The following is a 19,952-nucleotide window of genomic DNA, read 5'->3' as shown; positions in this document are numbered from 1 at the left end:
CTCTCTGTGGCAACAGTTTGGGAAAGGCCTGTTCTCGTTCCACTGTGACCCTGGGTACAAAACGTGGTTCGATACATTTGGTACGTGGAGGCCTAAATGGAACCCTGACCACAGAACCAGTGAACAACTGTGGCTCAGGTCCATTGTGAGCCAGGCCTTCTCATCCATCGTCAGTTCATGAACTCTCGGATGCTCCTCTGTTGAGGAGGTATCTTGTTGAAACCCTTCAGAATAGTGCAGGACACTGTAGCTGCTAATATGGTGGGTGGGTGGTTGGTGTGGGTGTGGCACTTCCATATTATTATAACATTTTGACTGTGTTTACATTTTATCTTTCAGATCATTTCATATGTTCATATTTTCTGCTGTGTCATTCACATTTCAGTGCACTTTATCACATGTTTGTGTTATTTAAAGCTCTCTTGGCTGCGGCTCTTGGCTGCGGTCACTTTTACACTAAGTGTAGTGTTGGCCAGGCACCAAGAATATTCCGTTTGTGATCTCCGATGATCTGCGTACCCTCCCGACTCCTCTGTGGAGGCCGATGTTATTGAATTCACGCGGGGTTTTCGAAGTGATTTCTCATCCTCACTTTCATAACTCTAAACATCGACTGCTGTGGATTTACTGCTACACTGAGGGAGGGAAATGAATGTTGGCTTCTGAGACGTTCATGTGCTGTTGTGCTTCTGGTCCCGGCGTGTATATCCAGCACCGGATGAAGCCGTTTACCCTGCGTCCTACAGTATTGATCATTTTTAAATAATTAAAGCATGAGTACCTTTAAGAATGCGTAATAATAATAATAAGCTGCTATAGGCATGAGCCCATGAGCTTGTTGGACTTCCTGTTCCCCCCCATTTGCAGCCACAACATAGACTGTGTATTTATGGAGCTATGGATCTAATAAAGGGCCTTCCCCAAACTGTTGCGACAAACTTAAAATCATGTTGTTGTTTTTCTTCCATATAAATATAAGCGTGGCACAGTCGCCTCACAGCAAAAAGGTCCTGGGTTCGATTGCTAGGTGGAGCAATCCAGGTCTTTTCTCCCCGTGTCTGCGTGGGTTTCCTCCGGGAGTTCCGGTTTCCTCCCACAGTCCAAAGACGTGCAAATGAGGTGAATCGAAGATACAAAATCGTCCCTGATTTTGTTTCATATTAAATTTAACTGATGAATCTTGTGTTACCAGTAACTACTAATAACTGTCCTGTCATGAATAGAACCAAAGTAAAACATGACGTTAAAATCCTAATAAACAAACAATTTATGGAGCTATGGATCTAATAAAGAGCCTTCCCCAAACTGTTGCCACAAAGTTGAAGTTTCTTCATATGTTTGTTTGTTTATTAGGATTTTAACGTCATGTTTTACACTTTGGTTACATTCATGACCGGAACGGTAGTTACACCTTACAAGGTTCATCAGTTCACAAGGTTATATCACACAATCATGGACAATTTTTCTATCTCCAATTCACCTCACTTGCAAGTCTTTGGACTGTGGGAGGAAACCGGAGCTCCCGGAGGAAACCCACGCGGACACGGGGAGAACATGCAAACTCCACACAGAAAGGACCTGGACCGCCCCACCTGGGGATAGAACCCAGGACCTTCATGCTGTGAGGCGACAGTGCTACTTCATATATAATATATGTTATTGATTTAAACCTGTTAGCAGTGAGTGTGGCTAAACATCTGGGGTTAGTAATTATTAATAATATTTAGTAGCTTTGTTATCCCCCCCCCAAAAAAAAAAAAAACACAAAACAAAAATAGATATTTGTATGTAGTAACATAATGGAATTTCTTTCTTTTACCACTGTCGGGCCCTTGAGCGAGGCCCTTAAACGCCCTCAATTGCTTAGACTGTATACTGTAAGTCGCTTTAGATAAGCGTCTGCTAAATGCCGAAAATGTAAATGATGCTTAATAATCAGTCCGACAGTCTAAGCTATGTGTGTGTGTGTGTGTGTGTGTGTGTGCGCGTGCGCGTGTGTGGGGAGGTGGGGAGGTGGGGATTTGCTTGAGACCAAAACCCAACACAATTAAAGGGGTAAACTGGTTATTAAATTAGCTTTGACATGGACGCGACTGATGCCTTGTGAGGAACGTCTCGATCACTACAAAACTAATCAGGACGTCTGCGGTTTGTGCTAGCGTGCGTCTCCAGAGTGGGTGAAGAGTCAAAAATAGGACGTAGTCATAAAGTCTTGCTGTTTTGAGGTGTGTGTGTAACTGACATAGATCTTATTTGCTTAAAACTTGTTTTATGTGCTAGACGTTTTAGCAACACGCATTGCTAACAGTTGTACACAATGAAAGATAGAAAATAAATTCTGTGCTTTTAATGTTGTGCCATGGCAGCAGTTTAGGGAAGGTCCCTTCCCATTAAGACACAGTTTAATGACTAGTTTGGAAGAACTTTGGTAACTTTGAAACACCTCAAGGATAAATTGGAATATCCAATATTCCAAGTCGAATCTCGGGGGTTCTGTCGGCCGGCGCCGTGTCCAGGGTGCTTCTGCCTCGAGCCCAGTGTTTCCTGGTGGAACCGGACCTGCCACACCCCTGACCATTATAAAGAGGCTGATGAAAATGAACACCGTTTTCTTCTTTGAGTTACTGATACCTGATCCTCACATACAGCCGGATGATAAGTCATAGTTTCAGTACTAATTCCATGGATTTTTTGTATAGTATAGTTTAGTATATACAGTAATTTGCTAAATGTACTGATAATTATACAAGAAATACACATGCTAACTGAGTGACTTGCTTTTAACTGGCTGGATGAATTCGAGCTGTGTGATACGGCTAAAACTGAAGTGAAGGAAAAGAAAAGGTCGGACGTTCTCAGCGTTCGGTCATGGCCGCCTCCACCTGCTCTTTTGTTATTTTTATAAAAGCGTTAATGTGCTCACGCACCCTTTGCAACCCCGTCCTCGATCCCTCCTGAACTCTGAGCCACTGCTGAGCTTTTATTCTGGAGGTGACACGGTGAGGACTGTACCGTTCAGAGTGACGCTGCAATTTTCCTTTCGCACCACAGTAATTAGGATGTGACTGATGTGTAATTACGGCCCACGCTCCCCTCGCGTCTCATCTGTTCTCTCGGGATTTATTTTCATTCTCTAGAACTTTGGTGAAGAAAAAAATCAGCTTGTTACTCCATGTTCCAAATGTCCACAGTACTGCTGTGTCATTTCACCTTCTGTTACTTTTCTACTTCATCCTAAATGTTTGGTATTTATAATGTAAAAAATATTCACCCCCTTTTCTGATTCCTTTTGTTTGTGCACATTTGTTACACTTTATTTTTTAAGGTATTTCAAAATGTAATGTAATAAGGAAGCATTTAATCAGGGTAAACACTATATACAGTTTTTACTGAAGGATAAACACTCGCTGGTCGTGTATGATAAAGTATTTGCCACCTTTAGAAGCAACAACTGCAGCTAAACATTTTCAGTCATGGACAATTTTGTATCTCCAATTCACCTCACTTGCAAGTTTTTGGACTGTGGGAGGAAACCGGAGCTCCCGGAGGAAACCCACGCAGACACGGGGAGAACATGCAAACTCCACGCGGAAAGGACCCGGACCGCTCCCCCCGGGGATCGAACCCAGGACCTTCTTGCTGTGAGGCGACAGTGCTACCCACTTAGCCACCGTACTGTGTGTGAATTGTGTGTGTGTGAGACAGAGAGAGAGGGAGACAGAGAGTGTGTGTGTGTGTGCGAGAGTGTGTGTGTGTGTTTGAGAGTGTGTGTTTGAGAGTGTGAGTATGTGTGCGCACGCACGAGTGTGTGCGCATGCACGCAAGTGTGTGTGTGAGTGTGTGTGTGTTTGAGAGTGTGTGTGTGTTTGAGAGTGTGTGTGTGTTTGAGAGTGTGTTTGAGAGTGTGTTTGAGAGTGTGTTTGAGAGTGTGTTTGAGAGTGTGTTCGCGAGTGTGTTCGCGAGTGTGTTCGCGAGTGTGTTCGCGAGTGTGTTCGCGAGTGTGTTCGCGAGTGTGTTCGCGAGTGTGTTCGCGAGTGTGTTCGCGAGTGTGTTCGCGTGTGCGTGTTTGAGACTGTGTGTGTGTGTGTGTGTGTGTGTGTGTGTGTGTGTGTGTGTGTGTGTGTGCGTGCGCGCGCGCGCGAGAGTGTATGTGTACGTGCGCAAGTGTGTGTGTGCGTGTGCGAGACACAGGAAATGGTGGTGGGGTGATTCTGTAATCATTTTAAAGAAATGCTGTCCAACTGTGGGCAGTAAAGTGGCGCTGTTGCCTCACAGCAAGATGGTCCTGGGTTCGATTCTCCTGCTGGGCAGCCAGGGTCCTTTCTGTGAGGAGTTTGCATGTTCTCCCTGTGTCCACATGGGTTCCCTCCAGGTGCTCCAAATTCCTCCCACAAGCCCAAAGACATGCAGTCAAGTCAACTGGAGCTTCTAAAAATTGCCCTACGTGTGTCTGTGTGTGTGTGTGTGTGTGTGCGTGCGCAGCCTGTGATGGACTGGCAGCCTGTCCAGGGTCAGACCCACCATGACCCTGACCAGGATAAAGCGGTGATAAAATGGACAATAAATGAATAAATGCGTGAATTGTCCAGTTGTACATTTTAGACAGTCGCCGCACAGCAAGAAGGTCCTGGGTTCGACCCCCATATGGAGCAGTCTGGGTCCTTTCTGTGTGGAGTTTGCATGTTCTCCCCGTGTCTCTGTGGGTTTCCTCCGGGAGCTCCGGTTTCCTCCCACAGTCCAAACACGTGCAAGTGAGGTGAATTAGAGATACTAAATTGTCCATGACTGTGTTTGATATTAAACTTGAACTGATGAATCTTGTGTAACTCGTCATGAAGTTAAAATCCTAATAAATAAAAAGTATTTGGTTGTTGATGTTTCAGGATTTCATCTGATTCCTCGTCTGTCCTCCATCGTCCCCGAGAGCTGCCTTCTCATCGTGGTGGGCCTGGTGGTGGGCGGGCTCATCAAACTTTTGGGCGAGGACCCACCCGTGCTGGGCTCCGAGCTCTTCTTCCTCTGCCTCCTTCCCCCCATCATCCTGGACGCCGGCTACTTTTTACCCATCAGGCCCTTCATTGAGAACCTGGGAACCATCCTCATGTTCGCTGTGGTGGGCACGCTGTGGAATTCCTTCTTCATCGGGGGTTTGCTGTTCGGCGTGTGCCAGATCCAGGGCACCAACCTGCAAACGGTCACCCTGCTGCCCTGCCTGCTGTTCGGCGCCGTCATCTCGGCCGTGGATCCCGTGGCAGTCCTGGCCGTGTTCGAGGAGATTCACATCAACGAGCTTCTGCACATCCTCGTGTTCGGAGAGTCGCTGCTCAATGACGCCGTCACAGTGGTGAGTACCTCAAGGCTCAGTCATGGGGCAAATTATTATTATTGTTGTTATTGCTGATATTATTATTATTATTATTATTATTATTATTATTAATATTATCTAATCATTATTTTTCTGTATTATTATTATTCTCTTTTTTTGTTTTTACTAATATTATTATTGTTATCATTGTTATTATTATTATTTGTAGTACTGTAATCATTGTTTATATTATTTTTGTTTTTATTACTATTAACTTTGGGTTTTTTTTAATCATTTTTGCTATTATTACTAGCGTTTTTATTATTATTACTGTTTTTTAAAAAAAAATTTCATAATGTTATGTTTTATTATTATTTTATCTTGCTGTTTTTATTACTTTTTATTATTACAAAGCTTTCTGTTATCGTTATTTTTATAGTTTTTTCATTATTGTTATTATTAACATAATATTATTTTATTTATTATTAACATTGTCATTGTTTTATTAGCATTATCATCAGTTTTTTTTTTTTATTATTATTAATTTATTGTTATTATTAACACTATTTATTTTTATTGTTTTTTTGTTAACATTATTTTATTTATTATTTATTATTAATATTGTTTATTATTTTTTTATATTGTTATCTTTCATTATATTTTTTCTTGCTGTTTTTATTACTTTTTATTTTTACAAAGTTTATTGTTATCATTATTTGTTTTATTATTGTTTTAATTATTAACAATGTTTTATTTATTAACGTTGTTATTGTTTTATTAGCATTATCATCAGTTTTTTATATTTTTACTATTTTTTTATTATTGTTATTATTATTAACACTAATATTTATTTTTATTGTTTTTATTAACATTTTAATTATTATTAACATTTTGTATTTATTAACATTGTTATTGTTTTATTAGCATTATCATTTTTATTATTTTTATTATTATTATTAACACTATTTGTATTGTTTTTTTATTAACATATTTTATTTATTATTTATTAACATTTTCATTGTTTTATTAGCATTATTAGTTTTTTTATTTTTATTTTTACTGATTTTGTTTTGTTATTTTATTGTTGTTTTTATTTTTATGATTATTATTAGTTTATTATTATTATTATTTTGTTATTATATAATAATTACCAATTTTCTCTCTCCTCTCTAGGTTCTGTATCACCTGTTTGAGGAGTATGCCAGCGTGGGCTCTGTAACCGTAGCCGACATCTTTCTGGGCATCGTTTCGTTCCTCGTGGTGTCTCTGGGTGGCGTGATGGTGGGCGCCATCTACGGGATCCTGTCTGCGTTCACGTCCCGATTTACCTCGCACACGCGGGTCATCGAGCCGCTCTTCGTGTTCGTCTACAGCTACTTGGCGTACCTGTCGGCCGAGGTGTTCCACCTGTCTGGCATCATGGCGTGAGTATTGGAACGCAGCCTCGGCTCATTTTAGCATGAACATTAGGTGTGAATGGTTTTATGGATATTTATAAAAATGAAGGTTGTAAAATGTAACTGACAGCAGGCTGGTGATACTGCGGCTCTAAGCATCATGGGAATTCAGGGTGTATATGGCTCAACACATACAGATCATTTCAAAATCACTGTTTACTGGGTCACATGTTCTTGTTCCTGACTCCAGTTCACCTCTGGTTGCTTAAGACTAGGGTTGCCAGATTACCCCTGTGTTTAAACCACACACCTCTGGTTGCTTAAGACTAGGGTTGCCAGATTTCCCCTGTGTTTAAACCACACACCTCTGGTTGCTCGGCCTTAAGGCTAGGGTTGCCAGATTTCAACTGTGTTTAAACCACACACCTCTGGTTGCTCGGCCTTAAGACTAGGGTTGCCAGATTTCAACTGTGTTTAAACCACACACCTCTGGTTGCTTAAGACTAGGGTTGCCAGATTTCCCCTGTGTTTAAACCACACACCTCTGGTTGCTCGGCCTTAAGTCTAGGGTTGCCAGATTTCAACTGTGTTTAAACCACACACCTCTGGTTGCTCGGCCTTAAGACTAGGGTTGCCAGATTTCAACTGTGTTTAAACCACACACCTCTGGTTGCTTAAGACTAGGGTTGCCAGATTTCCCCTGTGTTTAAACCACACACCTCTGGTTGCTCGGCCTTAAGTCTAGGGTTGCCAGATTTCAACTGTGTTTAAACCACACACCTCTGGTTGCTCGGCCTTAAGTCTAGGGTTGCCAGATTTCAACTGTGTTTAAACCACACACCTCTGGTTGCTTAAGACTAGGGTTGCCAGATTTCCCCTGTGTTTAAACCACACACCTCTGGTTGCTCGGCCTTAAGACTAGGGTTGCCAGATTTCAACTGTGTTTAAACCACACACCTCTGGTTGCTTAAGACTAGGGTTGCCAGATTTCCCCTGTGTTTAAACCACACACCTCTGGTTGCTCGGCCTTAAGTCTAGGGTTGCCAGATTTCAACTGTGTTTAAACCACACACCTCTGGTTGCTTAAGACTAGGGTTGCCAGATGTCACCTGTGTTTAAACCACACAACTCTGGTTGCTCGGCCTTAAGACTAGGGTTGCCAGATTCCCCCTGTGTTTAAACCACACACCTCTGGTTGCTTGGCCTTAAGACTAGGGTTGCCAGATTTCCCCTGTGTTTAAACCACACACCTATGGTTGCTAGTTTAGTTTACTTGATAATTTGAAACCCCTCCAGAATAAAGACTTGCTTTGCATGTGACACTTTGCACCCACACTACCTGAAATACTGAGAAGTCATTTGCATGTTCGCATAATGCTAAGAGCCACGCTGCTGTGCATGTCGTTACGTAAATATAGCCATTGAGGGAACGCACAAAAATGCACCCTTGGTGCCGCTCCCAAGCCCAGATAAATAGGAGGGTTGGGTCAGGAAAGCCAAATCAGATGTGGCGACCCCTGCTGGGAGCAGCCGAGTTGAATCATTTGTTGTGACGACACAAAAACCTGAAGCTCAGTTTAAATACTGTTTACTGCATCGGTCAGCAGCACAGTCATAAAACATGCTAGCAAAACCAGACGAGTCGCTGAGTATTATCCAGCACTTACGGCAAGATTTTATTCCCCATTTTCCAGTCGCTGACATTTTATCTGGGCGTCTGAACATCCACTTAATGGTCTGCCAGATTCGTGTATGTAGATCTAAATGATGGACACGCATTATGCTCAGCCAGATGTGACCTGCAATTAAGCTCAGCAGTTGAGAGACGAGGGCTGACTGGAAGGGCCGAGATTTAAACTGACAACCTTCTAATGAATAGTCCTGGGTTATAACCTCACAGGCACCACCGAGGCGCCCGACACGATGCGAGCAATTCAGCGATCAGATTTTTCCAACCGTGTAGTTTGCACTGCTTGGTGATTGGATGCATTTCTGAGTATTAGAATCTAATGACTGACAGTGAATGAATGAACGGCTTTATTTGTCATATATACGTACGTATACATGAGTACAGCACATGTACTTGTTTGGAAGCTGGGGTCAGAGTGCAAGGTCAGCCATTGTACAGCACCCCTGGAGCCGAGAAGGTTAAGGGCCTCGCTCAAGGACCCAACCGTGGCTGCATAGCAGAGCTGGGATTCGAACTCACAACTTTTTAATTGATAGCCCAAAGCTCCACCCACTAGGCTGCACAGGCTCCCACTGTCCCTCAGTGTTCCCTCAAACAAATCAACTAATTATTCCCTGATTGGTGGATTTATTTCCAGCAAACAGACTTCATAAGTCAGTAACTTCAGGTCCCAGAATCGTCTGTTTGTGATTGTATTTCTAAAGTGCGTGGAACAGTTGTCGCATCGCAGCGACTGTGAAGCAAACTCAACCTGTCACCTTATTTTACGGCGGATGCTTTTATCCAAAGTGACTGACAATACAGTGACAGTATATTGTCTAAGCAATTGAGGGTTAAGGGCCTTGCTCAAGGGCCCAACAGTGGCAACCTGGCGGTGGTGGGGCTTGAACCGGTGACGTTTCGATTGCTTGTCCAGTTTCTTAACCACTAGGCTACAACTGCCCACCTTATGGTAAGAGGAATGTGTCGGTGGGTGGAAAAGGGCGTGTCTCTAAAAGTCGTTAAGACACTGGTGGCTAGGTGGGTAGCACTGTCGCCTCACAGTCCTTTCTGTGTGGAGTTTGCATGTTCTCCCCGTGTCTGCATGGGTTCCCTCCTACAGTCCAAAGACGTGCAAGTGAGGTGAATTGGAGATTCAAACTCATGATCTCATGAATGTAACCAAAGTGTAAAACATGGCGTTAAAATCCTAATAAACAAACAAAACACTGGTGACGTTTTCCCCAGTCGAGCAGGCTTTATATTGTAATGGGCTCAGGGGCAGCTGTGTCCCCCGTGTAACCGTACAGTCAGTTTTTTTTTTCCTAATTATTTTTCCTAACTTTAATGAAACCTGGAGGGACCGACGCTAACTCGTCCCTCCCTCTGTGCAGTCTGATCGCGTGCGGCGCGGTCACGCGGCCCTACGTGGAGGCCAACATATCCCACAAGTCCCACACCACCATCAAGTACTTCCTGAAGATGTGGAGCAGCGTGAGCGAGACGCTCATCTTCATCTTCCTCGGCGTGTCCACTGTAGCCGGGAAACACAAGTGGGACTGGACCTTCGTGACCGTGACCGTCATCCTGTGTATGGTGGCTCGGGTTCTAGGTGAGTGGTGGTCATTCTAGAGCGTTCAGTTTCATCCATGCTTAATAATATGGACTTACATTGATTATTATTTTACATCACTGTTGTGTTCACTACATTACGCTGAAGTCGAATAAAGCTTGAAGACTCGTTCATGCTGATTATCTGTCGTCCTTTTATTCGCTCAGGAGTCATTGGTCTGACCTTCGTAATCAACAAGTTCCGCATAGTCAAGCTCACCACCAAGGACCAGTTCATCATCGCGTACGGTGGCCTGCGAGGAGCCATCGCCTTCTCTCTGATCTATCTGCTCAACAAGGAACATTTCCCCATGAAGGACATGTTCGTCACTGCCGTCATCACCGTCATCTTCTTCACCGTCTTTGTACAGGTAGGAGAAGCTTAGCTTCAGAGCGTGTATGGACACCAGACCTCAAGCTCATTAGTCTTTTAAAGCTGCATGTCCCAAAATAACAGCTTCTGAATCTCCTGAATCCATGCACGTCTGGTTCAGTACTGGGTTTGAGCTTGGGCTGCACCAGTGCTGCTGTATATCGTGTATCATCGGGTCAGATTTCAGGAGTCTGAAACTATAAATAATATCAAACATGAGCGTGCCTAGGATGATGTACGATGCCGTCGATGTATAGAGCACTCTAGGGGTGTGTTCGAAAACCTAGGGAGCTGCTTTGCTGTCTTACTGTCTACATAGGCAGCTGCCTCAGTAGAGAGGATTCTAATAAGTCAGACAGCGCTTCCATCGGGTTTCGCGTTTAGCGTCTTGCCATTAAAACCAATGGATTGAGGTAGCACAGCACGCTAACGTCAATATAGCATCTCCCTTCATGTACCGATAACGGTTACATTTCCTGACAAGCCCGAACTTGCAAATAAAAACACTCGGTACAAGTTTATACAAGTTAAAAATCAGTCATATTTTATTTACGTTTGAAAATAACTCCTCAGCCATGTTTATTTTCCTGTGAGAGAAGAGCACCCGACCCGCAATGAATGCTGGGATTGCCTTGATCACTAAGGCAGCGTCGGACGCTCACTCGTTCTTGAGCCAAAATAACGTTGAAATATTAAGATGCCTCAGTAGTGAGGATTTTAAGGCATCTAGGATTTCGAACAGCCTCCTTCTCGGGAGCGCAGCACAGGACGATGTAAAATGCTGCCTGTGTAGAGAGCGCACTAGCTTTTCGAACACACCCTAGGTTTCGAGACAGACTCATCGACATACAGGGGAAAGTGGGAATAAACAACGCAAATGGAGGTTTTTCTGCAATAATCATGTGTATCTTCAAAATACAGATTTCATTCTTGTATTAATGTAAGTTAAACATGTGCTGTGTCCGAAATCACATACTGCAGTGAAGCTGAGTGTATGTTTAGTACTTCTGTTCAGTGTATGGCTTCAGGATTTGAGAGGAACTCATGTCTAGTAATGTTCCTCCACCGGTTACTCCTAGTAACAATAACAGAGAAGTTACTTTGTCCAACTGTTAAAGGTCATGTACATCTGCTCCGGGTTATTAAAAGAGAGAATCAAAATGCATTTATTTAGAAATCTAGGTTCTTCTGAGCTGTGAGACATTGGAAAGCCTGTGGCACATGATTGGTCTGAGAAATGTACCCAAGCCAACTGTTTACATTTCTTACTTAGTGCTTTATGCCAATAAATGCCCCCCCTTTCCCACAGCACGGGACCCTAAGGTACGATTTTAAATCTCCGACCCTACATTTAGTGCTCATTTCCAGTACCAAATACTCATGGTTACCTTTTTTGACCAGGGACCGAGAGTACAGTGGGCTGGGCTGGGCTGTATGGACGGGCCGAGAAACCACGCAGACCGCTGATCGGTCAAACAGAGTTGCCACTGGAGTGAAATAATACGAGCGCCGTATTTTAAACCCGAATAGTGAAAAGCATAAAGGGAACTTGTACGGGGCTGCAGAAGATAAAACACCGAAGCAACCACAGTGGGGCTAACAGAAAATCATCCTGTCAACGCTACGGCTATCGTTTACAGTTACCTTTCAGTAAACGACTACTTTCAGGTGTACCCTTGTGTAAGTCGAGGTGCAGCTCGGATAGTTCTGGATTTAGATTCATACTGTAGGGCAGCGTTTTCCAACCTTCTGTGCACCATGGACTGGTTTCATATAAGATATCATTTCACGGACTGGCGGAGGAGGGAGGATTTAATAATATTGCTCACAAACAATGTAAAATAAGCTTTTTTTCGCTGACACTGCTCCCACCTAGGGGTGACATTAGAACAATAACACTTGAAATAGAAGCAGTAAAAACCGCTTTTCTAGCAATCTCTAATTATTTATTCTTTCTGTGCAGTCCGGTAATAAATAGACCGGTACCGTTCCACGGCCCAGTGGTTGGGGACCACTGCTGTAGGGTACTGTAGGGTCCCGTGCACTGGGAAAGGGGTTTCAAGTGCTGAATGTTGGACTTGTCGCTTCAGCAGTTTAAAGTCGTTATTTAGAGCTAGTCGATCAGATATCAGAGCGTACGGTGTTGCTGTTTGACACAGATCTACAGAAGTTGATACACTTGTGTTGATAATGTGCACACGGAGGTGTTTGCACTGACTTCAAGCATGACCGAGTGGTTAAAAATTAGCACCACACGGCTCAGTATGTGTAACCGTAGCGCTCCATATTACAGTGGCGAACAGCTTCGATCACCAAGCGGCTGTGTTGGCTAGAAACCTTCTCATATACATCAATTATACAGTATGTAATAAGTACATACATGTGGAAAAAGTATGTGCCCCTGCATTTTTTTCTGTTCCTGCTGATCTGAGACTAATTTCCTAATCCAGTCATATCCAATTCCCCAATCGTATTTCGCCTCTGCTGCTGCAGTGCTTCCTCTGACGTGTGCAGTAGTCGACCGTCTTTTCACCTGCACTAGGCGCCATCGAGTGGCCAGTCCCGACGACCCTTCCTCCCTTCCTTTATTGATTATTATTATTTGAGATTTTTTTTAAAAGCAAACTGTTTAAGAAAGTTGGCAAATGTGTTGCTTAAACTGTGATGCAAGCAAGTTGCCTTTCTTCCTCTTTTTGATGTAAAAACAGCATTTCCACTGCTGTTCCTCTTAAGTCTTTTTAAATATTAGCACATGCTAGGATTTTTGTTAGATGGGTGCAAAAACTTTCATGTTCAGTATGATCCTGCAGACACAGAAGGCTTCTTTATAAGATATTGATATGATATGATGTGATGTATTATAAGCAGAATCAGGCTTTATTGGCCAAGTATGCTCTCACACACACAAGGAATTTGAGTCACCTCATGCTTGCCTAAATACTTAAGTTTAAAAAAATTATAATACTGTTTGGAATGTACACGCACCCGCACATCAATCTTCCTGTGAACGCAGCCGGGAGCGTGAAAATGATCAATATATGTTCCTGATCTATAATCTAATCAGGCTGTTTGTGTGTGACTGTAGGGAATGACCATTCGACCCCTGGTGGACCTGCTGGCTGTCAAGAAGAAGCAGGAGACCAAGCGCTCCATCAACGAGGAGATCCATACTCAGGTAATGACGACCCCCCCCCCCCCATCAGCGACCCCTCGACCGTGCATATCTAGACTATTAAGATGCGGTAGCTCAAAAACGTTGAAGGTTTAAGCCCCACCAACACCGAGTTGCCTCTGTTGGGCCCCTCAGTGAGGCCCTTAACCCTCCTGGATAAAATCATCTGCTAAGTTTCTGCTTCTTTAAGTCACTGCGGCTCCTGATCGTGACACAGCGGAGGAGTCCATGTCAGCTACATTTTTACCCGTTTTAACAGAACAGGGAGTTTTGTCCTCTTCTTCAAGGACATTCCAGTCATTACAGGAGCAGCACGTTGAGGAAACGGGACGGGGGGAGGGGAGCGCTCTCTGCATTCGGTTCTCGAAGTAAGAACACGTCAGTCTTCACCTTTCTGGACTGGTAGCTGAGACCATAGAGTCTAAGGGTCTGTCTGAAGACCTACTGCCCCACCCTGCTCCCTACTGCCTACCCGATCAGCCGTCTCAGTCAAATAATTTAGTCACACTACTTAGACAGAGATTATGGCGATTACGTCACCGCAGTTTTAGCGTACTAACACACAACCCGCTAGCACGCCAGCTAACGTCTCCCTCCGTGTACCGAAAACGGTTCGACTGTTCCTGACGAGCCCAGATTTACAAATAAACGACACTCGTGTAGTTACACCTTTATACAGATTAAACATCAACGAGCATTTATTTACATTTGAAAGGAACTCCGTTGGTTGCTCTGCGTTATATTTGTCCACCATGGTTGTAGTTTTTGTCAGAAGAGTCGTGCCACACTGAATGCTGGGATCGTTTTCTGCGCTGAGGAGGCGTCGGACGCTCCCTCGTCAGATCATCGCTAAGAATTAAGACACCTCAGTAGGAGCCCTTTTTTTTCTCCCGCTTTAGCGCATCCAATTTCTACCCGTCAATCATCCTCTCACTAACGCCGGTCCCTGCTCCTGATTGGGGAGGACGAGGCCGCTCCACGCCCCCTCCGAAGTGTGCACAGCAGTCGAACGTCTTATCACCCACACTTGACGGGCGCAGTGCGGTACAGCGCTGTGCACGGAGGGCCACACCCTCTACCGCATTCGAGATCTCAGCTCTGGTGAACAGCGTGTGTTATACCGCTGCGCCACCTGAGCGACGATAGTAGGAGCATTTTAAGGGATCTTGGAATTTAGACGTGCCTTCTTCTCAGGACTGTAGGATGCATCTATGTATAGAGAGAGCTTGGTTTTCGAACAGACCCTATATGGGCAAAAATATCTGGACATTTCGAACCATGAGCTTGGTTATCACCTTCAAAAGCTATGAGTATTAATATGGAGTTCCATTACGTTTATCATCATTGCATATTTATTTACTTCACGCAGAAGGGAAGTGAGAACATGCTGTCCTTCACCTTTCCGGACTGGTGGATGAGACCTGTAGAACTATCTACAAACGCTTGGTTTAGGGTAGCAACTTAAAGGTCCGACCCACGTTTCCTGTCAAGGAATCAAGGACCCCGTTTGAAATAAAAGCATTTGTGGACCGGAGCATTATAAAACGGGACTCCTGTGCAGCGCATAAGCCAACATTTCGGCATTTCATTTACCCTGCAGAGCGAAATAACCTATAGTCCCTGAACTATATGACACTCCTGCAACACTACAGGAACGAGAGTTGCGGTGGATAATTATAGACTATTTTCCTGCGTGCTTCACTGGGTTTTTCTCTGCTGCTTTTCATATGAACAGATCAAACCTGCACACTCTCGAACAAAGGAAAAAAAGGGAAGGAATTTATCCCCTCGGGTGTGATTATCCTCCACACACAACCGTATGGATGGATAAGCGCTGTGAAAACATCTAAAGTACAAAAATGTTGTCATACCCTCTTCCCTGTGTCCTTAACGACCCTGGGGAAATGTTTAAAAACGTTGCAGTGATCTAGTGTACTAGAGCGCCATCTGTAGGTACATCCGAGAGCAGAGCGTCCATTTGTCATCAGTGTTGCAGAAAAGAGATTCAGCAATCCAGCTGATGTTCTAGTCCCTATTTTTGTTTCTAAACAGACCCCCGAGGGTTTCTAATTGACTGGAACATGTGCTCTGTTCAATTCAGTCTAGTCCCATTACTAACGGAGGTCAAGAAACCCGGAATTATTTCCACTTCAGAGGGCAAATCAGTGCTCGCAGGTATTGCTCGCATTACTTTCAGAGCTTGTTTATTTATAGGAAAGCATTAGTGGCAGCGCTGGCATGTGGGCGCTGACCAGACATGATGTGGCCAATACGTTGTGTACACTAAGACGTGACATTTCTCTAATGGATTTATTTCTGCTACATCAGCATTAGTGATGGGAAAGGGTAACATGTTCACCTAACCATACAGGTAGCACAACAAGTATCCCAGAAACCCTAATTCACCTATCAGATAGTCGAATGGGACTAATCCCGTCCAAAAATGTCTCTGCACCAGATGTGCTTTACACCAGACTTTTTCAAGCCACCCACATTTTGTACATGATTTTTAGCACAATGCATCAAAACAACACAAAATGAAATATACTTAATTAATAAAAGTTTGGCAAAAAAAACTTTTTTCAAACCCTGGGTCGCAGAGAAAAATAATAATTAAATAATGAAATAAACTTGTACGTGGACGCCCCCTTGTGGAGGCTTTATGTTACATCTTGTATAGAGAGAGTAAGATGCATTGTGTGTCTGGGTCGGGTAAAAAAGGTGTAACGATAAGTCTCCATTCATTTCGTGTTTATGTACCTGTTTTTGCGACCCCACACAAGGGTTTAAAAAAACCCTTGCGCTGTACATGCTCATAACAGGTCTGAGTTTATAACTCAGTAGTGAGTCTGGCATCCAATAGATGCTATTTTTTCATCTGTACTGTAAGCGTGTCTGGCCAACTACATTAGAGCTGAGCTGTAGTTGCTCCTAGATGTTTCCGTTTTACATTGACAGTTTTATCAAAGCTGAAATTTCCAGCAGGTATCTGAGCTTTTGTACATCCCATTCTGGCATCAGTGTTTAGGAATTACACACCACCTGGAAGCAGTGGTAGAAGGGGTGTCTCAAACTTTCAGATGCAAAAAACTCCATTTTTTAGCCAAATAAAACCGTGCTGCTACAGTAAATTGGCCAAAGTACGTAATGTTAGATTTTTCAAACTATACACTTTAGTGCACACGTCTCGGTGGCTGTTACGAAAGCGAATATGTTCCTAATAATCTGGAAAATGATGTCATGTGTGATCAAACCCGCTCTGCCATCTTCACTGGGCAAACGACTTTTTGCAAATTATAGCTGAATTTGCAAGTTAAATCAGGACCAGACCTCCTCAAACCCACTGTATCTGCCCTCACCTGTCCTCATTCCAGCGCTTCATTTCATCAGCTGTAAACACTGTGGGGGGCATGCGGTACGTGTCAATCGTACATGATTCACTCGCACACAGTTCAACCACACTCGACACACTCGATTCACTTATGATTTATTCAGTCACACACGACTCTCTCTCGGTTCACTCATTAATGATTTACACCCATAATAAGTCACATGATTCACTCAGGATTCATGCACTCTCATGATTCACTCACATGATTCACTCACCATTTATTCTCTCACACGCCACTAACTCTAGATTCACTCACAATTCAGACTCGCGATTCACTCATGATGAATGCACTCGCACGATTCATTCACTTGCGATTCACTTACACTCACGATTCACACACAAATGATTCACTCATCATTTATTCTCAATTTAGTCACTACCGACACATGATTCACTTACAGTTTAATCACTCACACATGACTCTCTCAATTCACTCACTCATGATTCACACACATGATTAAGACACAGGATTCACTCAGGATTCATGCACTCATGATTCATTAATGATTCACACAAGACAATTTATCCAGGATTTATGCACTCGCATGATTCATTCACTCACGATTCACTAACACACACATGATTCACTGACGCACACGATTCACTCGATCAATTTTCACACGTGTGATTGTCACATGCACACACAATTTATACACACGATTCACACACACGATTCATACACACAAACGATTCACACAGGCATCAAGCAGTTGCGACTCTTGATAATTCCCAATCATGCATAGAGCTGCCTTACAGCCTGGTGGTCAAACAGCCCTAGGTATTAATAGGCGCACTTGTTGGTGCACTCTCAGTGCTGGTCCCATGCCCAGATAGAAGGCCGTCATTAAGAGCATCTGGGGTAAAAACTTGGCCAAATTAGGTATGCAGTCCAGAATGATCAGCTGTGCAGCGTAAAGAGCAAAAATGTCCCACATGTGCTTGTATCAGCCTACTATATTAGTATTCTAGTAAAAGTGTTTGATTTTAAACTTCTTTTTGTATTTTGCCGTTAGTTTTTGGACCATTTACTGACCGGGATTGAGGACATCTGTGGACACTATGGACACCACCACTGGAAAGACAAGTGAGTAGAAAAAGGTTTTATTAGAGTTTGTAATGTAGCCGCATGCTAAGCAGAACTTGGTCGAGATTTAAGCCCATGCAGGAGTTTCTGGACTGATCAGAAGCCACGGGTTGTTGTGTAATATCCTGTTTACACAGTGTGCACGTCACACAGCATCCTCACCACCCAGAATCGTCATGGGAATCCCAGATTCCCAGCAGAAGTGATGCTTTAAGTCAAAAGATCAGCGTTACCTTTCTCCCCTCTGTTACCAGGCTGAACCGTTTCAACAAGAAGTACATAAAGAAATGCCTGATAGCGGGCGAGCGCAGCAAGGAGCCCCAGCTCATCGCCTTCTACCACAAGATGGAGATGAAGCAGGCCATCGAGCTGGTGGAGAGCGGAGGGGGAGCCAAGCTGCCGTCCGCGATGCCGTCCTCCGTCTCCATGCAGTAAGTTTTCATTCACGTCCTTTAATATTCAGGAAACTGTTTTGGATTTCACGTGGCTGTAAGAAGTTTATCTCTTTGTGTAGATGTTGGGGTTGAGGTTCTGTACGGTGCTCAGCTTTAGCATTTTCTGTTTTGAGTCTCAACCGAAGCATGTTTATTCTGAGAGGGGGGGCGCGTCTGTAAACACAGAGCATGATTCAGCGTAACACGTGTGCGGAGGGATTGAGGGATTTTTTTAACCCACAGCATCAGTCGAACAACTTGAACAAGCACAAACGTGCCTCGTTTTAACCTTAATGCCAGTTTAAAGCCAGTGCAGTTTTGATGAATGTTTATTTGTGTTACTTCTCTGATCCAGTTTCATTTTTTTCTTTCCTCTTCTCTTAGAAACATCCAGCCCAAGAAGCCTCCGGAGAGAATGCTGCCTCAGCTGTCAAAGGGTCAGGAGGAAGAGATTCAGAAGATTTTACGCAGCAACCTACAGAGAACGCGCCAGAGAGTGAGTCAGCTTTTCATTTTCCATTCGGAGTCAGTTCTGCTAAAGCTAGAAGACCGCGGACCAGCCGGGTGACGTTCAGAGATGTTTTCATGTCATATTTCAAATGTGAATAAATATATCATTATAAGCACTGACAGGTGAAGTGAATAACACTGATTATCTCTTCATCACGGCACCTGTTAGTGGGGGGGATATATCAGGCAGCCAGTGAACATTTTATCCTCAAAGTTGATGTTAGAAGCAGGAAAAATGGGCGAGCGTGAGGGTCTGAGGGCCAAATTGTGATGGCTAGACGACTGGGTCAGAGCATCTCCAAAATTGCAGCTCTTGTGGGGTGTGTCCCGGTCTGCAGTGGTCAGTATCAATCAAAAGTGGTCCAAGGAAGGAACAGTGGTAAACCGGCGACAGGGTCATGGGCGGCCAAGGCTCACTGATGCACGTGTGGAGCGAAGGCTGGCCCGTGTGGTCCGGTCCAACAGACGAGCTACTGTAGCTCACACTGCTGAAGAAGTTCATGCTGGTTCTGATAGAAAGGTGTCAGAGTACACAGGGCATAACAGTTGCAGGGCTGACTGGTGTGTGTGTATGTATATACAGTGTATCACAAAAGTGAGTACACCCCTCACATTTCTGCAGATATTTAAGTATATCTTTTCATGGGACAACACTGACAAAATGACACTTTGACACAATGAAAAGTAGTCTGTGTGCAGCTTATATAACAGTGTAAATTTATTCTTCCCTCAAAATAACTCAATATACAGCCATTAATGTCTAAACCACCAGCAACAAAAGTGAGTACACCCCTTAGTGAAAGTTCCTGAAGTGTCAATATTTTGTGTGGCCACCATTATTTCCCAGAACTGCCTTAACTCTCCTGGGCATGGAGTTTACCAGAGCTTCACAGGTTGCCACTGGAATGCTTTTCCACTCCTCCATGATGACATCACGGAGCTGGCGGATATTCGAGACTTTGCGCTCCTCCACCTTCCGCTTGAGGATGCCCCAAAGATGTTCTAT

At 43.8% G+C, this 19,952-nt stretch overlaps 1 protein-coding gene across 1 annotated transcript in view; it reads left to right on the top strand.

The window, feature by feature from the left end:
• The window catches only part of slc9a1a (solute carrier family 9 member A1a), a 46,977-nt gene that overhangs the window by 20,444 nt on the left and 6,581 nt on the right, over window positions 1-19,952 (top strand). The window contains exons 2-9 of the mRNA XM_062985258.1: window positions 4,884-5,344; window positions 6,479-6,729; window positions 9,766-9,983; window positions 10,151-10,353; window positions 13,441-13,530; window positions 17,932-18,002; window positions 18,257-18,433; window positions 18,821-18,932. Coding sequence (XP_062841328.1) covers window positions 4,884-5,344; window positions 6,479-6,729; window positions 9,766-9,983; window positions 10,151-10,353; window positions 13,441-13,530; window positions 17,932-18,002; window positions 18,257-18,433; window positions 18,821-18,932 — 1,583 coding nt within the window. The remainder of the gene's footprint in view (window positions 1-4,883; window positions 5,345-6,478; window positions 6,730-9,765; window positions 9,984-10,150; window positions 10,354-13,440; window positions 13,531-17,931; window positions 18,003-18,256; window positions 18,434-18,820; window positions 18,933-19,952) is intronic.

This window comes from Trichomycterus rosablanca, chromosome 23 (genome assembly GCF_030014385.1).
Source record: "Trichomycterus rosablanca isolate fTriRos1 chromosome 23, fTriRos1.hap1, whole genome shotgun sequence".
In the NCBI taxonomy this organism is placed as follows: Eukaryota; Metazoa; Chordata; class Actinopteri; order Siluriformes; family Trichomycteridae; genus Trichomycterus; species Trichomycterus rosablanca.
This window is presented reverse-complemented; position numbering and strand designations above follow the sequence as displayed.